The sequence below is a fragment of the Eutrigla gurnardus genome, assembly GCF_963514095.1.
Source record: "Eutrigla gurnardus genome assembly, chromosome: 18".
Taxonomy (NCBI): domain Eukaryota; kingdom Metazoa; phylum Chordata; class Actinopteri; order Perciformes; family Triglidae; genus Eutrigla; species Eutrigla gurnardus.
In genome coordinates this window covers 19,667,704-19,689,983 of record NC_139929.1, presented here as the reverse complement: position 1 = coordinate 19,689,983, position 22,280 = coordinate 19,667,704, and the positions used below count along the sequence as shown (strand labels likewise).

General features: G+C 44.1%; 2 protein-coding genes across 6 annotated transcripts in view; one reads left to right on the top strand and one right to left on the bottom strand.

Moving 5' to 3' along the window:
* Positions 1-36: 36 nt before the first annotated feature.
* On the bottom strand, positions 37-1,653 carry LOC311028788 (uncharacterized protein). Of its 3 annotated transcripts, XM_084033550.1 has the most exons (8): positions 1,595-1,653; positions 1,359-1,433; positions 1,086-1,263; positions 953-999; positions 807-872; positions 673-714; positions 291-325; positions 37-170 (listed from the first exon to the last, which is right to left on the bottom strand). In XM_084033550.1, the coding sequence occupies exons 3-7, from the start codon at positions 1,210-1,212 to the stop codon at positions 314-316; spliced, it is 294 nt and encodes a 97-aa protein (XP_083889676.1). In that variant the 5' UTR covers positions 1,213-1,263; positions 1,359-1,433; positions 1,595-1,653; the 3' UTR covers positions 37-170; positions 291-313. The 3 variants fall into 3 exon arrangements, 2 of the variants coding, with proteins under 2 accessions (XP_083889676.1, XP_083889677.1); XM_084033551.1 differs by lacking the exon at positions 673-714; XR_014598792.1 differs by lacking the exons at positions 953-999; positions 1,595-1,653 and having other exon boundaries at positions 1,359-1,435.
* Positions 1,654-6,087: 4,434 nt separating this feature from the next.
* The window catches only part of LOC311028973 (carnitine O-acetyltransferase-like), a 32,844-nt gene continuing 16,651 nt past the window's right edge, over positions 6,088-22,280 (top strand). Inside the window, exons 1-6 of one of the 3 annotated variants that reach the window (XM_084033812.1) lie at positions 6,088-6,215; positions 9,825-10,103; positions 13,320-13,438; positions 14,231-14,284; positions 15,167-15,317; positions 15,985-16,159. In XM_084033812.1, the coding sequence (XP_083889938.1) occupies positions 6,189-6,215; positions 9,825-10,103; positions 13,320-13,438; positions 14,231-14,284; positions 15,167-15,317; positions 15,985-16,159 (805 nt within the window). In that variant the 5' untranslated portion in view covers positions 6,088-6,188. Of the gene's footprint in view, positions 6,216-7,202; positions 7,866-9,824; positions 10,104-10,449; positions 10,583-13,319; positions 13,439-14,230; positions 14,285-15,166; positions 15,318-15,984; positions 16,160-22,280 lie in introns of those variants that run through there. The other 2 variants (XM_084033813.1, XM_084033814.1) reach the window with 2 other exon arrangements.

The following is a 22,280-nucleotide window of genomic DNA, read 5'->3' as shown; positions in this document are numbered from 1 at the left end:
TTCAGTGCGTGCACCACCTCAGGGTCACACCAGACAGGGCATGTGACATAATGGTTGCCTGCACCGTTCTGCACAACATTGCCTGTCTCAGGAAGGAAAGGGCCCCCACAGTGCAAGCAGAAGTGGACTGGGACAACGCTGGACTGCATGATGATGACATCAATGGGAGGCTGGTCAGGGAACAGTACATTAGAAATTATTTTAGTTGATTTTGTTTGTGGATAAAGCCCATTCTTTTGGCCATTTGATTTTCCTTTTGAACACTGAAATAAATACACAGGACAACTAACAATTGTGTTTGCATTTTCTGTAGTCAATCACCCAGCTTGGGAGAGAGAGATAAGAGAGAGAAAAAAAGTGATTAGTACATTGTGATACAGTCATGCTTTAAGTGTGCTCTGAAATAGCTTACTTCTCTTTCTAGTTTAAGGATTTCAAGATCCAGTTTCCGTAGTGTCCTCCTTTTTATTTCAATGTCCAGATCGACTTCCTGTAGCTTTCGTCTTTGTACATTGATTTTGAGATCTGCCAGCTCTATCTGCCTTTTCAGGTGAGTAGCATAAAGCTGCCTGACAGTGTGTGAATTCTGTAAAACATCCATCAATTTTCAAAGCAGGAATTAGCATAGCACAAATTGTGCATAATTTGGTTTTTCCCTTAGTCAATATTCACAATGTTGGCAGACTGGCTCTCATGATGTACATCTTCTGGGTCCTGTTACAAATAACCCCCCCATGAGCACCACATCACTGACACCTTGGGTTTTTATGGACTAAATTAGTATTCCCACAAGATTGACATGATACCTCAAGCCTTCTGGAGTCCACCGACAGGGTCTCCTCATCATCTGCTGCAGCAGAAGTGCCTTCCCCCTGCCACACATACATAAATTAGAACTTGTAGGCTATTTAGAGAATATGCCAAGCCTATGCTTTTGGTGAATAATACTCACTGGATTATCATCTGGTGGCTCCAGCAGGGTGACAGTGTTGCCAGACACTGCAAGGTAAGCCAGTTTGTACAGTTCACAAACCCTTTTAAATGGTCGATTGTGTTCCATGTACACACACAGTGTAATAATGTACCTTGTATGAAGGAGGCAGTTGCTGAAGGTGGGACAGAGTCTGTGGCTGTCCCCCCTATGATCCCTTCCATCACAGGCCTCCCTCGGTTAAGGTCTAGGGCGAGCTCCTCAGCTGGCGTTAGGTCCATGGTTGGTGGGCCACCCCCCGTACCTGATAAATTAGCCCTTTTTCTTGACCCCTAAAAATCAATACACAGTAAAATATGTAAGCAGACAGCTTCTAACTAATTTCTGTAACTCATGTGTACATTGGTATAAAAATCATTGCACTTACCTACCACCCTGCAAAATGTTCTTGTATTTGACCTTCACTTGGTGCGAAGTCCTCTTTGGTCCAGTCATGTTTGTTCTGAATATGTGCAGAGAGCGAGATATTTTAACATATGGATGTCGTGTAACTTGTGGATAAGTGTTTACAATTAGCCTGGCAAATTTACAGAGTAACATTAACTTCGAGTGATCATTTTCAACATGTTCCCATGTTAATTTGTAAAATTGAGTGCCACTTACGCATTCAGTCGGTCCGCTATTGCCTGCCAGCCCTTTTCTCGTTCTTTAATAATAGCGGCCGTGTTTTATTTTTTGCATATCATACCCTTCACTTCCTCACAAGTTTCCATTATAAGCTTCTGCTCCGCGGCAGAGAAGAAAGCCGCACGCGTTTTTCCATGTCTGCATCAGTGAATCTGTGCTCAACCTCGCGGTCTTCCTTTGAAATCCGTGAACGCGCACTCAACAGAATTACTTGCACCTGGCTTGACATTGACGCCGCTTCTCATCCTGGCTTGGCGTACGTGCAACTAATTAAGCCAGGATGATCAGACCAGACTAGTTCAAGGCTGGCTTTTTCATTTATCCTGGATGTCTTAATTCTGCCTTCGTGCAATAGCCCCCTGGTGTCTGTTGATCTTGCGGGAAAAGTAAGCAACAGGATGATCAATACCATCCTTCCCTCTCCGTAACTGCTCTGGCGTCTACCTTGAGCTTAAAGGGCTTGGAAAAGTCAGGGGCTGCGAGCACGGGAGCGTAACTTAACAAAATCTTTACACTATCGAATGCTACCTGGCATTCTGTAGTCCACATGTAGTCTACCTTAGTGCTGAGTAAGCTGGTTAGCGGAAAGGCGATACTGGAGAAGTTTCTGCAGTAACTCCTATAGTAGCTAGCCATTCCCAGGAACTGACGCAGCGCTTTACGCGTGGTCGGAACAAGGAAATCCCTGATGGCAACAATTGTTGCCTCTCTTTGCCTCAACGGGGCGCACTTGTCCCTGTCCAACTTGCTGCCCGAGGTACCTTCGGGTGGCTTTTCCAAATTCGCATTCGAGGATATGAATCTCAAACAGTAACTGCATTTACTTTGCAGAAATCTGTGATAAACCTGGGGGAGTCATCGGATTTGGCTTCTAACAAACATGGCAAACTCCATGGACTGGAACTAGCAGAAGCCAAATCACTTTGCAGGAGATATTCCACCTCCTGTTTCTTCAACTGACGTTCAGTCTGATTGGCATGGTAAGCATGCTGTTTTATGGGGTGCACATCTATATCATGTTTCAAGACCGAAGTGCAGGTTGGATCGCTGAATAAACAATAGTGTTGGCCAATCAGCACCTCCAGATCACATTGCTTTTCAGCTGTTAAATGCTGCAAACAGCACGACAGGTTAGCAAGCATCTCTGCATTTGGGAGGCGGACGGCTGATGTGTAGGGACGCATGGGAAGCACACACAGACTCTGTCGCACAGACTCTGTCACAATGATAGCCGCAGCTTTAACATCTGACTGTTCAGCTACTAAGGGCGAGGGAACAGCAGAGCTATCATCGTCCTCACAGGACTGGTAGCGTTTCAATGGGTTTATGTGTCTGACTCTAGTCTTACGCCTTCTGTCTGGAGTACAGAGAACTAGTACTCTGTAATGAAGCTTCGTGATGCAATGGAAATATATCGGCCTTCAACCCTTTGTTGAACAGAGAGCGCCATCTATTGGGCTCAGAAAATAAAGAAAATGCTTCACGAAGCTTCATTTGGACATCACTACAGAGAACATAATCAGTGTCGCTAAGACACTCTTTAACAACATACGAGCCGGAGAATTTAGCTGCGAAAACAGAGCTGGTGGTGGGTAGCAACAGTAAAACTTCATCACCTACATCAAAACGGCGAGGTACAGCGGTACGATCGTAATAGCGCTTCATGACCGATTAAGTTTAAGAGTCTGATGCCAGCGCTCTACAGCTCCCTGCGACTGGGGGTGGTATGCGGAAGACGTGATGTGATGCCCACTCAACGCCAAGCAGCAGTGCATCCCGGGCGCATGGCACATCAGGCCATCGGGTGCTCACTGACACCGTCCTGCAACTTCAGCGAGACACAATTGCCGCCATCAACAACGTTGCAGATGAGCTACAGCAAACGCGCAATGTGATGCAAGAAATTTCCATATTAAAGTCCCAGTCAGCGAGGCCAGTGGATCGAGGGCACTCTGTCAGATTTTGAATGTTTACAACTCTCACGCTCCTCCCCCACGACCACCGAACTGCTTCCCCTCGACTTCGTGCCCTTTGAAATCCCTTAGATCACGCCACCTTTGAAACGCGGGTCAGATGTTGACTCTGGTTTTATCACGGGCACTGTCGCAATATTTCTTTTTTTCCTTCTTTTCCACCAGTGTTTTCTTTTCCTTGGTTGTTTTGGACCTCCTCGTTTCGGTTTTTAACCGAGGAATTGAAAGATTGTTGCTACTTCCCTCCACCTCCCTCCTGTGATAGTGGAACGACCCGAGGGGGGAGGGGCTCTGTGTGCACGAACATAGGCCTGCGTGCTGATTGGACAGGATGACCACAGGCTTTGTTGATATTTTGCAAAACAAACAACAGGCTCTACGTGCACATAGAGGTGCGCTTTTTTTATTAAACCGGTTGATTTATGTTGTTCTATCGGAGCATGGTGTCGGCCTCAGTGAATATGATCAAATTTTGCCAAATTTTGCCAACTGGGACTTTAATAAAAGAATATGTTAAAAAATGAACATTGATTGTTGTCTTCCTTATCTTACAAACGGCGCACGGATTCTTGCGCCCTGTTGAAACCCCTCCAGTCGGGTTGGGGGTGGTCAGGAGGGAGGGATGCCTTCCCTCAGGGCCACGTTGTGCAAAACTCCACACACCCTGATGACTTTGCAAACTTTTGCCGGGCAGTGGAGTAGTCTGCCTCCTGAGGCATCCTGCGCTCACCATCTGCTCTTCAGGAGGCCAATGGCACGCTCCACGACTGAGCGCGCACGAGCATGGCACTCATTACAACTCCTCTGCACTCTGTTGGTTTAAAAACGAGGATAAAGTGTAACAATTATACGAAGGCCTAATGGCTGTATTTATGTATGTTGATGACATATGCACAGTAAATATATAGTTATAGTTAAATATTTAGTTATTCCCGCTGTGTTCTGCAGTGATCTATTGGGAGGGTATTTATTGTATCCTGTGTTACATGTAGTCGGGCCGTCTCCTCCTCCTGCAGTGACAGCACTGATTCAATATTTCAAAATAATTTTGATGTAAGATACGAGAAGGTGTTCATGAAAAAAATTATCACACAGTAAAAGCGTCAAAAACACTGCTGGAGTTCATCTTCATGATAACGCGGATCTAACGTATGATATGGAGTGAAATGTATGCGAGTCATCAAAACTATAATAGTTCTTCTCACATTGACTTCCTACAATCTGACTTCAGTTCACCACAGCTGCATCTGTGTCGCTGATTCCCTTCCAGAATGTGCGTATGCATGCCTTAGAGTTTGCTTATGGGTGCGCACACTTTCCCGTCTAGTTTGTTTTTTATAGATCACAACATTTGCGTGGAAAGTAGCGTACGCACGTTTCCAGCCCTGTTTTGAGGCCCCTGGTCTTTCTGGATCACCCGCAGTAATCGAGAAGTAGAAAAAAAACTTCACTAAAACTTTCACTACGGCACTGCGGTTATCGAAGGTAGCGGGATAGCCTCTTGGTAATGAGTGGCAACTCATATAATAGTAAATACTGGTTTCCAGTTTTAGTTCGAGGTGGAGGGCCAACACAGTCAATAATCACTTGCTCCAATGGCTCTGCTATCACAGGAATAGGTTGTAAAGGCGCAGGAGGTATTGGTATTGGATCGATACTAGCGTGATGAGATCTATGTTTTTGTTGTAGTTTCTCTTCTATAAGTACAAATCACTCAGCAATCTGATGGAGTCTGGGTTTGCCGGTTGCCAGGACAACAGTACTTGTCCGACTGCATTGTGTCACATGTAAAGTTTGGTGGAGGGGGATTATGGTGTGGGGTTGTTTTTCAGGAGCTGGGCTTGGCCCCTTAGTTCCAGTGAAAGGAACTCTAAATGCTTCAGCATACCAAGAGATGTTGGACAATTCCATGCTCCCAACTTGTGGACCTTGCTTTGTGCACCAGTGCACAAAGCAAGGTCCATAAAGACATGGAGGAGAGAGTTTGGTGGATGAACTGGTGTGGATGAATTAGAGTGGAGACTGAGAGCCAGGCCTTCCCTCCAACATCAGTGTGTGACCTCACAAATACACTTCTGGACATAAAGTCCCATAAACACACTCCTAAAACTTGTGGAAATTTGATGCAAAGGAGGGTTTGATGATGGGATATGATTTTGTCTCTTTGTTCAAGGTAACTAAACCTTGTAACAGAATAACATTTATATTAAAGAAAGTGGAGGAGATATATCAGACACACCTGAGAGCAGAGGGAAGGGTGAGAAAAACTAAAGGAGGGAACAACTCCAAAAAAAGTCTTCAATAAAATAAAGTAGAGAAAAACACAATTCTAAAATAAACGTCACAATTTCATTTGAATATAAACATCCTCTACAACCAAACAAAACACACGCACACACTTGTAGGCAAATGTGGAAAGACAAATTTACTTTAGGAAGATGGTTAGAGGCATCTCTCTCTCTCTCTCTACAAACAAATGTGTTGATACAGTCGTGTCTGAGAGCTGGAAGCAGAGCACTGGTTAGACTTCAACTCTCATAGAGCAGAAACATTACCGATCGGTTTCCTGAAACACATTTCCTCAGTCTGAAAGCACCATGTTGCGTCTTTGCAGCAGAAATGTGGTGAGTAGAAAATCTTCAATTAATTAATTCTACCTGGGTTCAAATGTAGCTTGCTGGAATTACACAAGCTAGATGTGTTTCATGTGTGTTTAACCATACGTATATTTTCAAACTTGTATATCTAAAACATTTTTTTTAATGTTTATATTTCTTTGCAAGCTGCAGATGGGCTGCAGGGTGTTTGAGTGTGCCTATGTAAGTGTCCCTCTGCTAAAAATACATTCCTAGTCTAGGCTGATTGAGCTGGGAAATATCATATAGAGTCACTGTATGTATCATTCACTACTGGATTTTTATTATTCATAATAAAAATAATAATAACTTTGTCTTTAGACTACAGCACAACAAAATACAGGGCTGTCATGATTAACAATTTGAATCTTTGGATTAATCACAATTAATCATCGTTCGTAAATATATCTGAAAAAATAGCATTTTCTCTGTATGTTGTTGTGGGAACAGAAAGATAAATGACAGAAGGCGTATATGAACCAAAATGTGACGCCTCCACAAATAGGGATGCATTGATACCACTTTATATCAGACCGAGAGAAATACATTTTTTTTTTTTTTGCTTTATTTTCAGTAATACACTTTCATACAGAATGTATGCATATGTGTTCCAGACAACATGATCTAAATCGACACCAAAGCATACCAACTGTTCCAAAACAAAGACATGTAGAAAAGGGAGAAACAAACATTGCGTAGGAAACGCCCACAACGGCAACAAATAACAAAGACAAACAAACTAACAAGCAAGCAAAACAGACGATAACGCTCATACCGTTTCCACAGTGCACCCGAGGCAAATCAATTGTAACGACTATCGATGTGCATATCTGTGTTGATAGAATGTTTGAAATAAAACCAACCTTGCATTTTTAAGGATTTATGTCTCAGCAGCAGCAGCGTGTCATACTTCCTAGTAGGCTATGGCAGCGGCGGAGTGATATCACCTAGCGCGTATAAGTTACCGGTTCTATAATAGTTTGTTTACCTGCTGTCATTGCTACAGACGCAGAGTAGCCTGCAGTGCTAGTTTCTTCAATCTCACAGAAATGGACACTTTTGGAGAATATACTGAAACTTTTGAAGACTCTGATGAGGAGTTTTTTTCCACCCAAACCCAACCGTACCTGTACGAGCCTGAATATACAGAGGAAGAATTGCGCAAGAGGGATGCTCAAAAGGCAGAATGCGAGCATCTGTGGAGACCGAGATAGCCCCCGCTGGAGCTGAGAACCGGGACCGAACAAACGGAGACTGGTGGTGCCAGGAGGGAATCCCCCGCAACGCGTCCGAGGGTTTATGGTTCTCCGGACGGAGCAGAGGTTCGGGTTCGCGGTCCGTAATTGTGGATTTGCGGAGCCGCCCGCTGCCCGGTGTTGGTCCGAGCTCCAAGGGCTTTTCACCCAGCTCTGAGGGCACGAGGCCCGACTGTTCGGCGTGGGGCAGGTCTCTATTTACCGGAGGGATTCCCCGCAATGCGTCCGAGGGTTTACGGGTCTACGGACGGAGCAGAGGTCCGGGTTCGCAGTGCGTAATTGTGGGTTCGCGTGGCCGTGGGCTGGCCGGTGTTTGTGTGAGCTCCGAGGGCTTTTCAGACAGCTTTGGGGGCTTAAGTGCCGACAAATCGGCGGTGTTCAGGTGTGTATTTACCGGCTATTTCCGAGTAGCGCGTCTTAGAGTTTTGAGTCCGACAGAGCAAAGTAAAATTCCGCTGCTGCTGAGAAACTAGTCCCTCAAAAAATGAATGATTAATGCGATGCGAGGTTAGTTTTGTTTCAAATATTATTCTATCAACACAGATATGTACATCGACAGTCTAGTGTTTTAATGGATTTGCCTCGGGTGCACTGTGGAGTCGGTATGAGTGTTTTTTATGCCATGCTAAAACTAGAACGATTGACTTGGCTAGCCATAGCACAAGCGAACTCGGCAACTAGCAAAACTCCGCAAAGTCCAGACTCTTCTCTGTTCTGGCGCCTCAGTGGTGGAACGAACTCCCGACCAATGTCAGGACAGCAGAGTCATTTGCCATCTTCCGAGAAAGGCTCAAGACTCACCTGTTCAGACTTCACCTCAACTCTAGCATGACCCACTAACACCCCCCCCCCCCCAAAAAAATAAATAAAATAAAAAAACCTTACCTATAGCACTCTGATCATAGCACTGTTGCTCTTGAAGTACTACTTTACTCAGATGAGGACCTAACACTTGTTCTATTTTTAGCTCTTACTTTATCGGCAATGATACGTTGTGGTTTCTTTGCTTCCTTCTTTTGACAAATGTACTTATTGTAAGTCGCTTTGGACAAAAGCGTCTGCTAAATGAACTAAATGTAAATGTAGAAGAACTGAATGAAATTTCTTGAAAACGTCTCCAGACGTCTCGAACACACCGGCTGACTTGGAAAATAGGTCTTATGTCCAAAATTCCGAACTATCCCTTTAACTCTAGAGCCTCTTTCCTGGTTTGAATGGCCCTTCCACTCGACTTGCTTACCCTGGCCACTGATAGTTCCATAGTCAGTGTTTCCACCAGCAATTGGATCCACTGTGGTATAGACTATGTGGTGGCTTCCATCTACCACCATTAGGATTCTAACAATAACTTCGAAAGCATTCAACTTTGTGCTTTCCTGATACAAATGGAGCATAGTATAGTAGGAATATTAATAATTAACTATTTAACCTAACTATTGTACACACTTAAAGAGGAAAACCCCAGGAAATTCTTCTCCATGTTCTCCTCCCTCCTCACCCCTCCTACCCCTCCCCCTCCTTCCTCCCTTACTGCCGATGACTTTGCAACTTACTTTACCAACAAAGTAAATTACATCAGCTCCTCATTTACTCCTATAACCTCCCAGAAAACATCTCCACTAACTCTCAGCTCTGACGGCCTTACCAGCTTTAGCCCCCTCACCTCTAAAGACGTTCCCGCACTTGTTACATCTAACCATGCCACCACCTGCTCCCTTGACCCGATTCCCTCCTCTCTTCTCCAAGACATCTCACACGACATCTTGCCATTCCTCACCACCCTGATCAACTCCTCCCTCACCTCAGGTGTCATTCCAGCGGCTTTTAAGACATATACAGTAAAGCCCCTCCTAACCCCCAACATCACTGCTGTGGCCCGATCCTGCAGATTTGCCCTCTACAATATCCGCAGGATTGGGACTTTCCTCACAAAGGGTGTAATGCAACTCCTGGTCCAAGCACTGGTCATCTCCGGCCTTGACTACTACAACTCTCTCCTGGCTGGACTCAGTGTCAGTGTCGCTGAGCTTAGACTTGTGATTGAGGTGGTCTGTAGCCACTGTGTAAATTGCTGCTGTTCTGTTCTGTAGGGTATCAGGGATGTAGTTCTAGCCCCACTTTCACTGCAGGTGTTTAACCTGAGAACCTAAAGCCTGCTGCTGCAGAGTGCAGGTGGTAATTTGTGTTACAGGACTGTGGTATCAGCTGATCAGCCAGTATATACCAAGTACCAGTAAGCTCACCATAGGAACATGGACCACTCTCTTCCTCTGCTGCCATTTTCATTTTGTTTGTTGTTGATTGTATGACACAATTATGAGAACATTGTTGTATCTCTCAGTTAAAGGTAGGGATGGTGAAGCCCTTCCTCTTGGTGAAACCAGCATCAGTGACTCTGGTTGCTGGCAGAAACCTGATCCAGCAGAATAGACTGCCCAGTCCACCTGTGCCCCCTCTGCAGCAGAGCTGTGAGTTGTACCTCAGCTTCCTAGAGCCAATCATGGAGGGGGATGAGGTCAAGCGAGTGAGAAAGATGGTGGAAGAGTTTCAGAAAGCAGGAGGGGTCAGAGAGACACTGCAGAGACTCCTGGAGAAGGAAGCACGCAACACTGACAACTGGGTGAGTTCAACAAGAACATCAACAACTGACATCACGCATCTCGTAGACTCAATTTAGACTCAGATACTGCGATGAATGTACGATATAATGTATATAAATGAGTTGCTGAAAACTCGGTTCACAGTCAGCCTGTATTACAAAGACACATTGGGGTCTATGGAGTTAATAGTTGCTTTAGTGCGAGATCAAACAAGTTTCACGTATTAGGACCTCTATATGCTTCTTTTGTGAGTGACAGACTTGCAAAATAAACTAACCAGAGAAAATGACGATTTTTGTCTGATGAGCCAGACCAATGAAGATTTCAAACTAAAAATACTGTGAACTTCTCTCTTTGTGAAAAAAGAGAAAAAAAGGTTTCCTGACTGGCTTAGGTCAGTCGCCAGCCTTAATCAAAGGAAACACCCTCCATCTTCTGTTGACTTGATACTTCAAACCACAAAACTCCAAAATATGCACCCGGGAGAAACTCTTCTTAGGTAATGTAACCCCACCCCCTCCTGCACATCATACTAGGCCATCTCACAGCCGATTGAATTTATTTTCCCTTTCAACGAAGGTAATTTGTTAAAAACTGATTGTTCCAGGGTCTTTATTTGAGGGAACTGGACCATTGTGGGCTTGATCCCTTAAGAAATAAAAACAGGACCCAAAGCTCTGGTTCGAATCCGCCTTGCTCTGGTTCGAATCCGCCTTGCAGCCCTCTTTTAAAGCATGTCGCCCCTCTCTCTCATCCCTTTTACTCTCACACTGTCCTCCCGCAATAAAAGGCCAAAAAATAACTTAAAAAAAAATGAATGTGTTGCTTAGACATATTTTTATGGCGTGGTGTTTGACAATATCAGTCTAATTCAGCTGCAATCCAGACGTTGTAAAACGGATTTGGGAGCAAATCAAATAAATATAAAACATTATTCAAAGTGGTGAGTAGGCTGTACGCTGACACAGAAAAGCTATTCCCTCCGATTAGAATTTGTATCTCTCATATAAAACATCGTCAGGCAGAAAAAAGGGGGGTTTTGCCGGTCTCTGAACACTCTAGTTCTCCTAAGAGACCCTCTCACGATCCACCGAGCTTCTTTTTTTTTGTTATTCGTGCACCACTAGAGCCGATTGGTCAATAGGCGGTGTTTTTCTCCACGTTGATCGCTTATCAGGAACATAACCTGCTCCGGAGGAGGTTAGCTCTGCAGCGTAAGTTACCATGGCGATGTAACCCAGTAAGAAGTGAACGAGCATCGTAGGATGGAAAACCCAGGGTTAACGCTGAAGTTACCTCGCTAAACCCAAATCCTGCTTCGTATTACAGTCTTTTTCTGGATTATAGTTGTGAGTTCTGTTCACCTGTGGGATAATCTTGTTATTTTTTTTTTGCCCTTGTGGTCTCCCTGAGGTTTTGGACTTTGTTTTTTGTTAGCTCATAATTTAAATAAACATTTTAACTGCATTTGGGTCCATGCTGACATTGGGCAAAGGCGAAAAGAACCATTATGTATACAGTAGGGGTGTGGCGATACACACAGCTCACGAGACAAGACATGATATTGGGTTCACGGGAACGAGTTGAGACGAGATTTTAAGAAAACTACAATGACAAATATATGACAGGACCAACAGACTTTATTTAACTGAGTTGCACATGCATTTTGAAAGGTTTTAATATATCTCTTTAAATGCATGATGTAAGCATTGTCAGACCAGGAGGACTCAGGCGCAGAGTGAGGACAGATCCAAGCTTTTATTAACAGGTTCACACGAATCCCAACAAACGAGTGACAACACAATGGCTATGAAAATTCACTAGAATCCTAACTTTAGGAAAGGGGGAGAGAGAGGGATGGGAAAAGGGTAAGGGGAGCGGGGATAGGGAAGGAGGCGGACATACAAACACCACAAAGGAAAACGCTCCGCAGGGGAGGATACAAAACAAAAGGCTAACTAAATGTCTACTCTACCAGTGACTAAATTATAAACTTTAACAAAAGAAAAACGCTCCAAAAGGGAGGATAATCTAAGGCTAATCGCAAGAACAGAAAACACTCCAAAAGGGAGGAAAATAACAAAGCACTATAAGGCTGCAAACAGAAAACGCTCCCAAAAGAGGAGGACAAAACTACTACGAGGGTCTATCTATAAACTAGGAACTGAAAAACTTTAACAAACAGAAAATCACTCGTCTAGAGGAATACCTGAAACACTGAACAAAGAAGACTTGGTAAAGATCGAGAGCTGTGGTCATAGGCTAGATTCAGACGTGGGACGAAATACTCTGGCAACGAGACAGGGGAAGACACAGACTATATAGACAACAGGGAGGGGAGCACAGGTGACAACAATCAGGGATTAGGGATGACGTCAGACTGGAGACACATGAGGAAGGGCAAGTGACCTGAAACGAGAGGAGAGTTACTTTTCAAAATAAAACATACAATTCACAAGACAGAAAACCCAAGACAGGACACCCATCACCGCTGTGTGACAAGCATGAGCTTTTAATAAACTTCTTCTTTCACAAATTGAAACTTAAACTAAAATTTATAAAAGTTAAAATGAAATAAATTAAATTAAATATTTCTTTCTTTTTTTCAAGTGGCGGGGGCATCTTCAATGGTATACCGGTATTTTCCGACGTCATTCTGGCTGCTTGCTGCTTCCCCTCCTTCTGCTTCTTTAGGTTCTGGCAGGCTAGACTTAGCAAAGGTGCATTACTGCCCCCACAGGTCACAAATAGAAGTTTGGATAGAACACAAATATCTTTGAGTTTAATCTCGCGAGATGTCGTGGCACGAGATCTCGTCACACCCCTAGTAGCCATAGAGTAATTTTACAGTGTAATAGTGTAAGAGGTTATTTGTGGGTAAAAGCAGTTAAGAGATGTGTTTATGCGGGTGTGTATTGTAATTATAGGCTATTTGTTTTGTCTTTTATACTGCTTTAATTGGGGGGGGGGGGGGGGGTATAGTAATTAAATTATCATGAATGATGTTTTTAATGTGGACCCTAGGAAGAGTAGCTGTTGCCTTGGTAACAGCTAATGGGAATCTGGATAAACAATTAACAATAGTAATATAACAACATTAGTCTCAATCAATGTTGGAGGAGAGGACCCACTTCATTGGGACACTTTTTAATGCCATTTCACCCAAAGTTTGGAAGAAGAATATGTCCAGAAACATTTAACATGAAGTAAAGACACTGACGTTTGTGACTTTGTAGATATCGTCTGATTTTGTGAAGACTCATTTTCTTGGAAAGAGGAAGCCTCTGGTGATTTTTTCAAACATTGGGGGAACATTTCCCCGAATGGACTTCAGGGATAAAAAGGGACAGATAAGGTGCGCACGCACGCACACACACACACACACACACACACACACACACACACACACACACACACACACACACACACAGGGCATGACATTTTTTTAGCCAAGAATATGACTTTATGCTCAAATGTGGAGAACAATGATTACCCAGACAACCACAGTTAAAGCTGCAACACCTATGAAGGTATGAACCCTTGTGCTAGTCAGGGTTATGGCAGGGCAAAGCTCTTAAGGTGGCACTGAAGACATCTACACAGTGCCACCTGCTGACAAGAGGAAGTCAGCCTAATGTGTCAATTATCAACTGATTTACATGAAATTGACATTCTGTGGTCCTCACATGGTATACAGCAACATGATGTATAATGAGTATCGGTTTGTTTAATTGTTTAAAGAGACAGTGTGTAGGAATTACTCCCATCTAGTGGTGAAATTGCATTTTGCATTCAAACGAATAGTGCGCTGTAGCGCATCGCTTTGTTGCAACTATTTTACCAAGAAGCTAACATGTCATCCAATACCACTTCACAGTATTCTTTCAAGGGATGAGGTTGATATCGAAAACAAACGTGTGAGCATGTATAAGTAAGATAGTGATTTATGTTGCCATGTTTTTATTGGTTTATATTTGGTAGCCTACCATTATTAGTATGTCGTAGCCTATAGCATCAGCTAACAAGTAGACAGATATTGATATTGATAAAGATTGATTTTAGCTAATAAATGACTTTAAATGTCACACACTGTTCCTTTAAGTTCATTTTGAACATTCAAATGAATAACCATGTTTTCTGTATTCAGGTGTGCGGCCGAGATTATAGCAGTTGCATTGGATGTAAAAACAATGATTGACAAGTGAGTACTGAGCTTAAAACCTTTCCCAGACGCATAAGATCTTCATCATCCTCACAGTTTAAATGATTGTGTAATTTACTTTACACAATGTATTAAACATGACGATTGTGCTACGGAAAATTATCCATAACATAAAATCAAGCTTATTAATATATTTGTTTTCACTTAAAGTAAACTGTAAAATTTTCATCTATTTAAATTTCTTTTAAGTTACTACCTATCAAAGAGTGAGTTAAAACCATGGTGATTGATGACCCAATCAACTGACGTCACACAGTCGACACGGTTTGTGGCCGCTAGAAGCAACGTATCTCAAATCTTTAATGGGAAAAGAAGCAAATCAAATAAATTACACAATAATTTTAAGAGACATCATGGGTTTCAATAGCTAGCCCAAACGTTTTAATTTAAACCTCTTTGTGTTGAGCCAGAAATATAAAATGAGCTCTGTGAAGGATTTAAATTGGGTTTATTTCCAACGAAAGTTAGAAACACGTAGAGACATTGAGTTCAATTATTTGTATATTTGACCCAAATTCATAGAAACACATGACAAAAGCTGAAATCTTATTTTGCACATCTCATTGACAATAATTATGTTATCAACATTTTGTTATCTTTCCAACTAAAACATATTGTGTGTTCATCAAACATTATATCTATCATATAGTAAATCAAACTGAAGTAACTATGTCAAGACTACCTTCGACCTGCTGCAGGTCTTCTTAATGTCTTTATGTATGTAGGTGAAAGCCCTGAACTTGAGAAAAAGATGTATACAGTGCTACATTATTCAAAGTAGTCCTAGTCGTCCAGTAAAAGTGGAAGCTTCAGGGAAGTCAAGGGGCCTGAGGTCCTGTTTAATGTTTGTGTGTTTCTCAGTGAGACTCTACCAGTTGACTACATGAGAGGGAGGCCTCTGTGTATGCAGCAGTACAAGAATGTGATGTCATGCTCCCGCATCCCTGGTCTGAAGACAGACTCAGTAGAATTCTACGCACACAAACACATCACTGTAGTACACAACTGTCAGGTAAGGAGCATCCCATCACTGTAGTACATTACTGTCAGGTAAGGGGCATCCCATCACTGTAGTACACAACTGTCAGGTAAGGAGCATCCCATCACTGTAGTACATTACTGTCAGGTAAGGAGCATCCCATCACTGTAGTACACAACTGTCAGGTAAGGGACATCCCATCACTGTAGTACACAACTGTCAGGTAAGGAGCATCCCATCACTGTAGTACATTACTGTCAGGTAAGGAGCATCCCATCACTGTAGTACACAACTGTCAGGTAAGGGACATCCCATCACTGTAGTACACAACTGTCAGGTAAGGAGCATCCCATCACTGTAGTACATTACTGTCAGGTAGAGGACATCCCATTACTGTAGTACACTACTGTCAGGTAAGGGACATCGCATCACTGTAGCACATCACTGTCAGGTAAGGGACATCCCATCACTGTAGTACATTACTGTCATGTAAGGAACATGCAACAGCTCGACACCTACATGCTTAATTTGATAACTCAGTTTAGGGTATCAGAGTTTGAATGGAATTAAGTGAATCTCTAGTCACAGTGAGATATATTCAGTATATTAATTTGAATACAGCCTTGTGTCTTTAGCCCTTGGGCTTTGCCCGGAAGCTCATCCAGTCTTTCTTTCATGGATGTTTTCCCCTCCAATTCAGTTCTTTGTGCTGGAGGTGTACAACAGTGATGGGACTGTGCTGACAGTTGATCAGCTCTGTGCTCAGCTGGAGAGTATCTGCAATGCCTCACTACAGACCAACATGGAGCCTGTTGGCATCCTCACATCAGAACATCGTGACAAGTGGAGCAAAGCCTACATCAACCTCATGAAGGGTGAGAACAACAGCTGTTATGCAGGTCAAACCATGCATCAAATAATTCATAAGAACATGTGGAATAGAATTTTCTGTCTGCAGTACAATAAAAAAATGGTCATCTGACTGGAAGAAACTGGTCCACATGCCTGGTGTACTGTTGCCTTTGGAACGTATCATTGCTCAAATTTACCCTTTTTTTGGTTTAGCATTACTTAAAGTCCATTTTTTTATCTATCATGCACTCATCTGCTCTGTAAACCAATCCGACCAAAATGGGAGTTTAGATGAAAAGTAAAACTTTGAATGTCATTTAACACAGAAAAGATACCATTGGGTGAGGTGAGTGGCATGGCTTTCAATGCATGTGTAATGTCTGCTTTTCCCAGCCATGCACCAACTCCTGCCAACCTGATAATCTGCAGGACGTGGTCTACGGTAGCGTAGAACAATGGAAATGGCTCTAGAGAAATTAAACTGTATACTTGGTATGGAAGAATCGTGAGAAGCTGAGATCGATAATGAGGAGTCCTTTGAGAGAATATTTCCTGGTGGCGTCACTTTTCAGGCTTACTCTGAAGAGTAAAGGGGGATTTAGACATTCATCATTCCTCCTGCTATTTCTGGTTCCTTGAGTGCCGACTGGTAACATTTGGAAGCATCAACCTGCTAGGATACCTTGCACTAAGCCACTGATAAGGTATTAAATGAAGCATCTATTAGGTTTATTTGACAGAGTTTTGGAGAGACCCGGGACATTGACTGGAGGCAATGGATGTTTTATGTTTTGTTTCCCCAATTTTGCAGGTCGGAACCTCCTGGGACACAGAACATGGGTGGCTTTCTGGGCATAAGCTATACACATGCATAAATGTACAGTTAGGAAATGTGCAAACATTCTTTTTGGACTTGAGGCAGATGGGAGACAAATGTCCAGCCCGGATGATGTGAATAGGCGAACATTAGCTGCAGCTGCTGTGGTGGATGTAACTTTTAGGCCCTGATAAACAGTGAACTCTTCATGAGTCTTTCAGATCCACCATATTCTGTGTAGACGTGTTCATTTCTCCAGCTTTGCATTTCACATTACAAACACTGCAGAGAAATACCATGTCTTGTATCGCTATTACGTGGATGACACAATTTTGCCTTCCAACTGCAGGCAATCCAAATCTACAAATTTTCTCTTTAACTTTGTTGAGTATAGCCAAGTCAGCTCTGAAAGTTTGCATTTCTGAAATAAGTTTATTTGCTAAGAAAATGGTTTAAAAGACTTAAAAAGGTCAAAAAGTCAAACATACAAAAAGCCCAATCCAGCAAGTGTAAATACATTTTGTGAAAATATTGTTGTAGTACATTGTAACATTTTGTCTGGAGAAAGGAAGGAAGCTGCTTTCTATCTTGTTGGTAAGTCAGAATTCTAGAATTCAAAAATCTAATTGTAGATTTGGGTTTAGGAATTCTGTGGGTAGAGCTAGTTGTAACATTTAGTCTTGTTTAGATAGCTAGTTGTTTAAATCTTGTGAAGCTGATCTCACTGAGTGGGCAATTACCTAGTTTCAGCCAGCTCAGCTGTAGTCAATAGACTTGATTGGAGGGAGGGGCTAAACCTGCATGAGGTAAACCAAGCACTTAAGAGCTTGTCACTACAGCGTCAGCTGCATCTTCAGGACAGCCGAACGAGTCCATCCAGGAAGTCCATTGAGGTAGTCATAACATCTCAACCACCACCCATCGCAGCCATGTGTCCTCCTATCCCAGTGAGGACATCAAACCAGAGAAGATTTTGCCAGAGACCCATTGGTCGACGCTGTAACCCACCGGTACGGAACTTGAAGTACAAGGGGGGCTATGGAATTGCCAGTCTGCAGTCAAGAAGGCGGACAGCGTATCAGCGTATGCCTCCCTGCAAACTCTCCACTTCCTGGCCCTGACGGAGACCTGGATCACCCCAGAAAACACTGCCACTCCAGCTGCCCTCTCAACTGCCTACTCGTTTTCACACTCCCCAAGATGAACAGGTCGAGGAGGAGGAACTGGGCTCCTTATCTCACCCAGGTGGTCCTACCAGGTCCTTCCTCTGGACCACCTACCCCGATCTGCACTTGCTTGAATTCCACGCCGTCTTTGTCACCCTTCCTTTCAAGCTCAACATCATAGTGATCTATCGCCCACCCGGTCCTCTCCATGACTTTTTAGATGAGATGGATGCTCTCCTAAGCTGCTCCCCTGATGATGGCACACCACTCTTCATCCTCGGTGACTTCAACATCCACCCGAGAAAGCTGCACTTATCTGAATTCATTGACTTCTTCTCAACATTTGACCTCACATTCTCCCCCTCTCCACCCACTCACCGAGCCGGGAACCAACTTGACCTTGTCTTCACAAGATCCTGTGGCATCTCGGCACTCTCTGTTACCCCGCTCACCGTGTCCGACCACCACTTTGTGACTTTCTCCCTCCCCATGAAGCCCACCACATCCCTCCCCTTTATGCCTCGAACTGTCACCAGCCGCCGCAACCTGAAATCCCTGTTGTTTCCTCACTACATCCACAGAAAAATGATCCTTAATGCCTACTGAGGAAGCCTCCTCCATCCTGCTGTCCTCACTCTCCTTTTCTTTGGACATTCTCTGTACCCCCACCTCAAGACCAGAGCGATCATCTCCTTCCCCTCCCTGGCTGTCCTAACCTCTGCGAACCAACAGATCAGTGTTGTGAGAGGCAGCGAGAAAATGGAAGAAAGCGGGCCAGGATGACGACCTTGCTCACTGCCACCACCTCCTCTCTGACTTCACCTCAACTGTTTCGAGAGCTAAATAAGCCTTCTACCTGTCAAAGATCAACTCTTCCGCCTCCAACCCCAGGAGACTCTTCTCCATGTTCTCCTCCCTCCTCACCCCTCCTACCCCTTACCCTCCTTCCTCCCTCACTAGTGATGACTTTGCAACTTACTTTACCAATAAAGAAAATGACATCAGCTCCTCATTTACTCCTTTACCTTCCCAGAAAACATTTCCACTAACTCTCAACTCTGATGGCCTTACTCCAGCATACTCATTCCAGCGGCTTTTAAGACGGCTACAGTGAAGCCCCTCCTAAAAAAACCCACCCTAGACGCTGCTGACATCTGAAGCTACAGACCTGTATCTCTTCTTTCATTCCTCTCTAAAACCCTGGAACGTGCCGCCTACAACCGACGGTCATCCTATCTCTCACAGAACAACCACCTTGACCCTAATCAATCAGGATTCAAGACTGCTCACTCCACTGAGACGGCCCTCCTCACAGTGACTGAGATCCCTGCGAGACGCCAGAGCCTCTTCCCACTCCTCTGTTCTCATTCTACTCGACCTATCTTCTGCATTCGACACAGCCAACCGCCAAATCCTCCTCTCCACCCTGGCTGAACTTGGCATCACTGACTCTGACTCACATCATACCTGACAAATTGCACCTTTCAGGTTACATGGAATGGCTCTATGTCGAAACCCTGTTCTCTGGACACGGGTGTCCCTCAAGGCTCAGTATTAGGTCCGCTTCTGTTCTCATTATACACCAGATCACTAGGCTCTGTAATCACATCACATGGATTCTCCTATTGTTACACAGATGACACCCAGCTGTTCCTCTCTTTTCCCCCAACCTCCGATACCCACACTGCAACTCGCATCTCGGAATGTTTGGCAGACATCTCCATCTGGACAACTGCGCATCACCTCAAACCTGAATAAAACCAAACTCCTCTTTATCCCAGGGAAAGACTGCCCTTGCATGGACCACAATTCAATTTCAATTCAATTCAATTCAATTTTATTTATAGTGTCAAATCACAACAGAAGTCATCTCAGGACACTTAACACATTGAGCAGGACTAGAATACGCTCAAAATTTCAAGAGTCAACACAATTTCAAAGTCCTAACATCACCCAGGGGCAAGCGTTACAGCGACAGTGGCGAGAAAAAACTGCCATAATAGGCTTTTTGGCAGAAATCTCATGCAGCCCAGCCCCTTGGGTTCCAACTGCATTTGGTGTTGGTGGTATAGTAGTAGTAGCATTAACAGTAGTGGTGGTATTAACAGAAGCAATAGTATCAACAGTAGTAGTCCATGGCGGCAGGCACAGCCACGCCGAGATGGATCTATCCCAACCATGTCGCCATAGACCAAAAAGCAGGAGTAGATGAGCAGTCACACAGCGGGCAGGTGGAGCTACAGTGTGGTGTTTCCAGCGTCAGACCAGTTAGCAGTCTGCATCGGTCAGGACCTCAGTGGACTCTGCTGGACCAGAAAGCATAGCCAGTAGTCAAGTTTTAGTCAATTACTTTAATTAAAAATACTGGCGGTAAGAGTCAAACAAGACCACAGCATCGGTGCAGCAAGGATCAGGTTCCACAACGCTCCAGGGAGACCTGCTAGGTGAGAAAGCACAGGGACCCTGGGTGAACATACACAGAGAGAGCGAGAGAGAGAGAGAGAGAGAGAGACGCTCAGTGTGTCCCTATAAATAAATCCCCCAGCAGTCTAGGCCTATAGCAGCTTAACTCAGAGCTTGCTCAGGGCAAACCTGAGCCAGCCCTAACTATAAGTGGTGTCAAAGAGAAAGGTTTTAAGCCTACTCTTAAATGTGGGAACAGTGTCTGCCTCCCGAACCAGAACTGGAAGACGGTTCCACAGAAGAGGAGCTTGATGACTGAAAGCTCTGGCCCCTGTTCTAATTTTGGAGACTTTAGGAACTACAAGTAACCCTTTATTCTCAGAGTGTAGTGCTCTAGGAGGACAGTAGGGTTTAATGAGCTCTTTAAGATATGATGGTGCCTGACCATTAAGAGCCTTGTAAGTGAGGAGAAGGATTTTAAATTCTATTCTGGATTTTACTGGGAGCCAGTGCAGAGAAGCTAATACAGGAGAAATGTGATCCCTTCTTCTAGTTTTAGTCAGAAATACCACAGTATTGCCATCATCAACTGCGAGGAACCTGGGTGTAATCCTCGATGACCAACTATCCTGCACCACCAACATCACTGCTGTGGCCCGATCCTGCAGATTTGCCCACTACAGGGTTGTACTGCAGGGTTCGGACTTTCCTAACAAAGGATGCAACACAACTCCTGGTCCAAGCACTGGTCATCTCCCGCCTTGACTACTGCAACTCTCTCCTGGCTGGACTCCCGGCCTCGGCAACTTAACCATTGCAACGTATCCAAAACGCTGCAGCACGCCTTGTCTTCAATCTACCCAAATTCTCACATGTGACCCCCCTCCTCCGTGACCTCCACTGGCTCCCCATTGCAGCACGCATCCAATTCAAGATGATGGCACTGGCCTTCAAGGTCATCAATGGAACGACACCCACAGTGGCGGCGCCAGGGTGGGGCTTGGTTGGGCTATAGCCCCATCGATAATTGTGTTAGCCCTACCATTAGCCCTACCATAAAACCACCAAGAAAAAAACAACAACAAAATAACCAAGAAAAGTGCGGAGTTCAACAGCACCACCACGTCGTAACGGCATTCAGGCAGCTGCGATGACAACTGTCACTGATCTGGGTTCATTAACAGACTGTACGTCAACGTCACTCGTGAGCCCGCTTTTAGTGTATGCTCTACACAGAGACAGTAGGCTACTAGTTTGTAAGCTACCTGGCTCTAGCAGTTAGCGTTAGCAGCTTATAGTCACTCACGTTAAGTTATTGTAGTAAGCTGGTCAAAATTTATCATGGATACATTTTTTTTAAACTTCGTCGGACGGAACAACAGATGGCGGTGACGGGCGTGTTGGATAAAACTATGGACGCACCGTTGACACCTGCAGGGGAAGATGACCACTCCGGTCCCGGCTGTTAACGTAACTATTCACGTTTCGCTGTCTCTGTCTCTCTCTCTCACTGTGTGCGTGTTTATAGCTGTGGGAGGGTGTTGCAGCGGCGCTGCCAGGATTCAATTTCAATGTACGCACAAAAACGGCAAACACAACAACAAATGGAAAAATACTTTTTTAAGACAAAATCTAATGTTTTCAGTATCAGTGAAATCAGTAGCGTATATCATGGTGATAGGCCCCGGTGCAAATATTTTTTTGTGCCCTTCATCCCCGAACTAAACACAAGCACATGCTTGGACACACACGCACAGT

Bases quoted from the DNA above. Each gene is read 5' to 3' on its own strand.
- LOC311028788 (XM_084033550.1), bottom strand. From the start codon at position 1,212: ATGGACCTAACGCCAGCTGAGGAGCTCGCCCTAGACCTTAACCGAGGG. The intron at 1,000-1,085 runs GTACATTATTAC...CTTACCTTGCAG, and splicing joins AACTGCCTCCTTCATACAAG to TGTCTGGCAACACTGTCACC. The intron at 715-806 runs GTATCATGTCAA...TATTTGTAACAG, and splicing joins TGGACTCCAGAAGGCTTGAG to GACCCAGAAGATGTACATCA.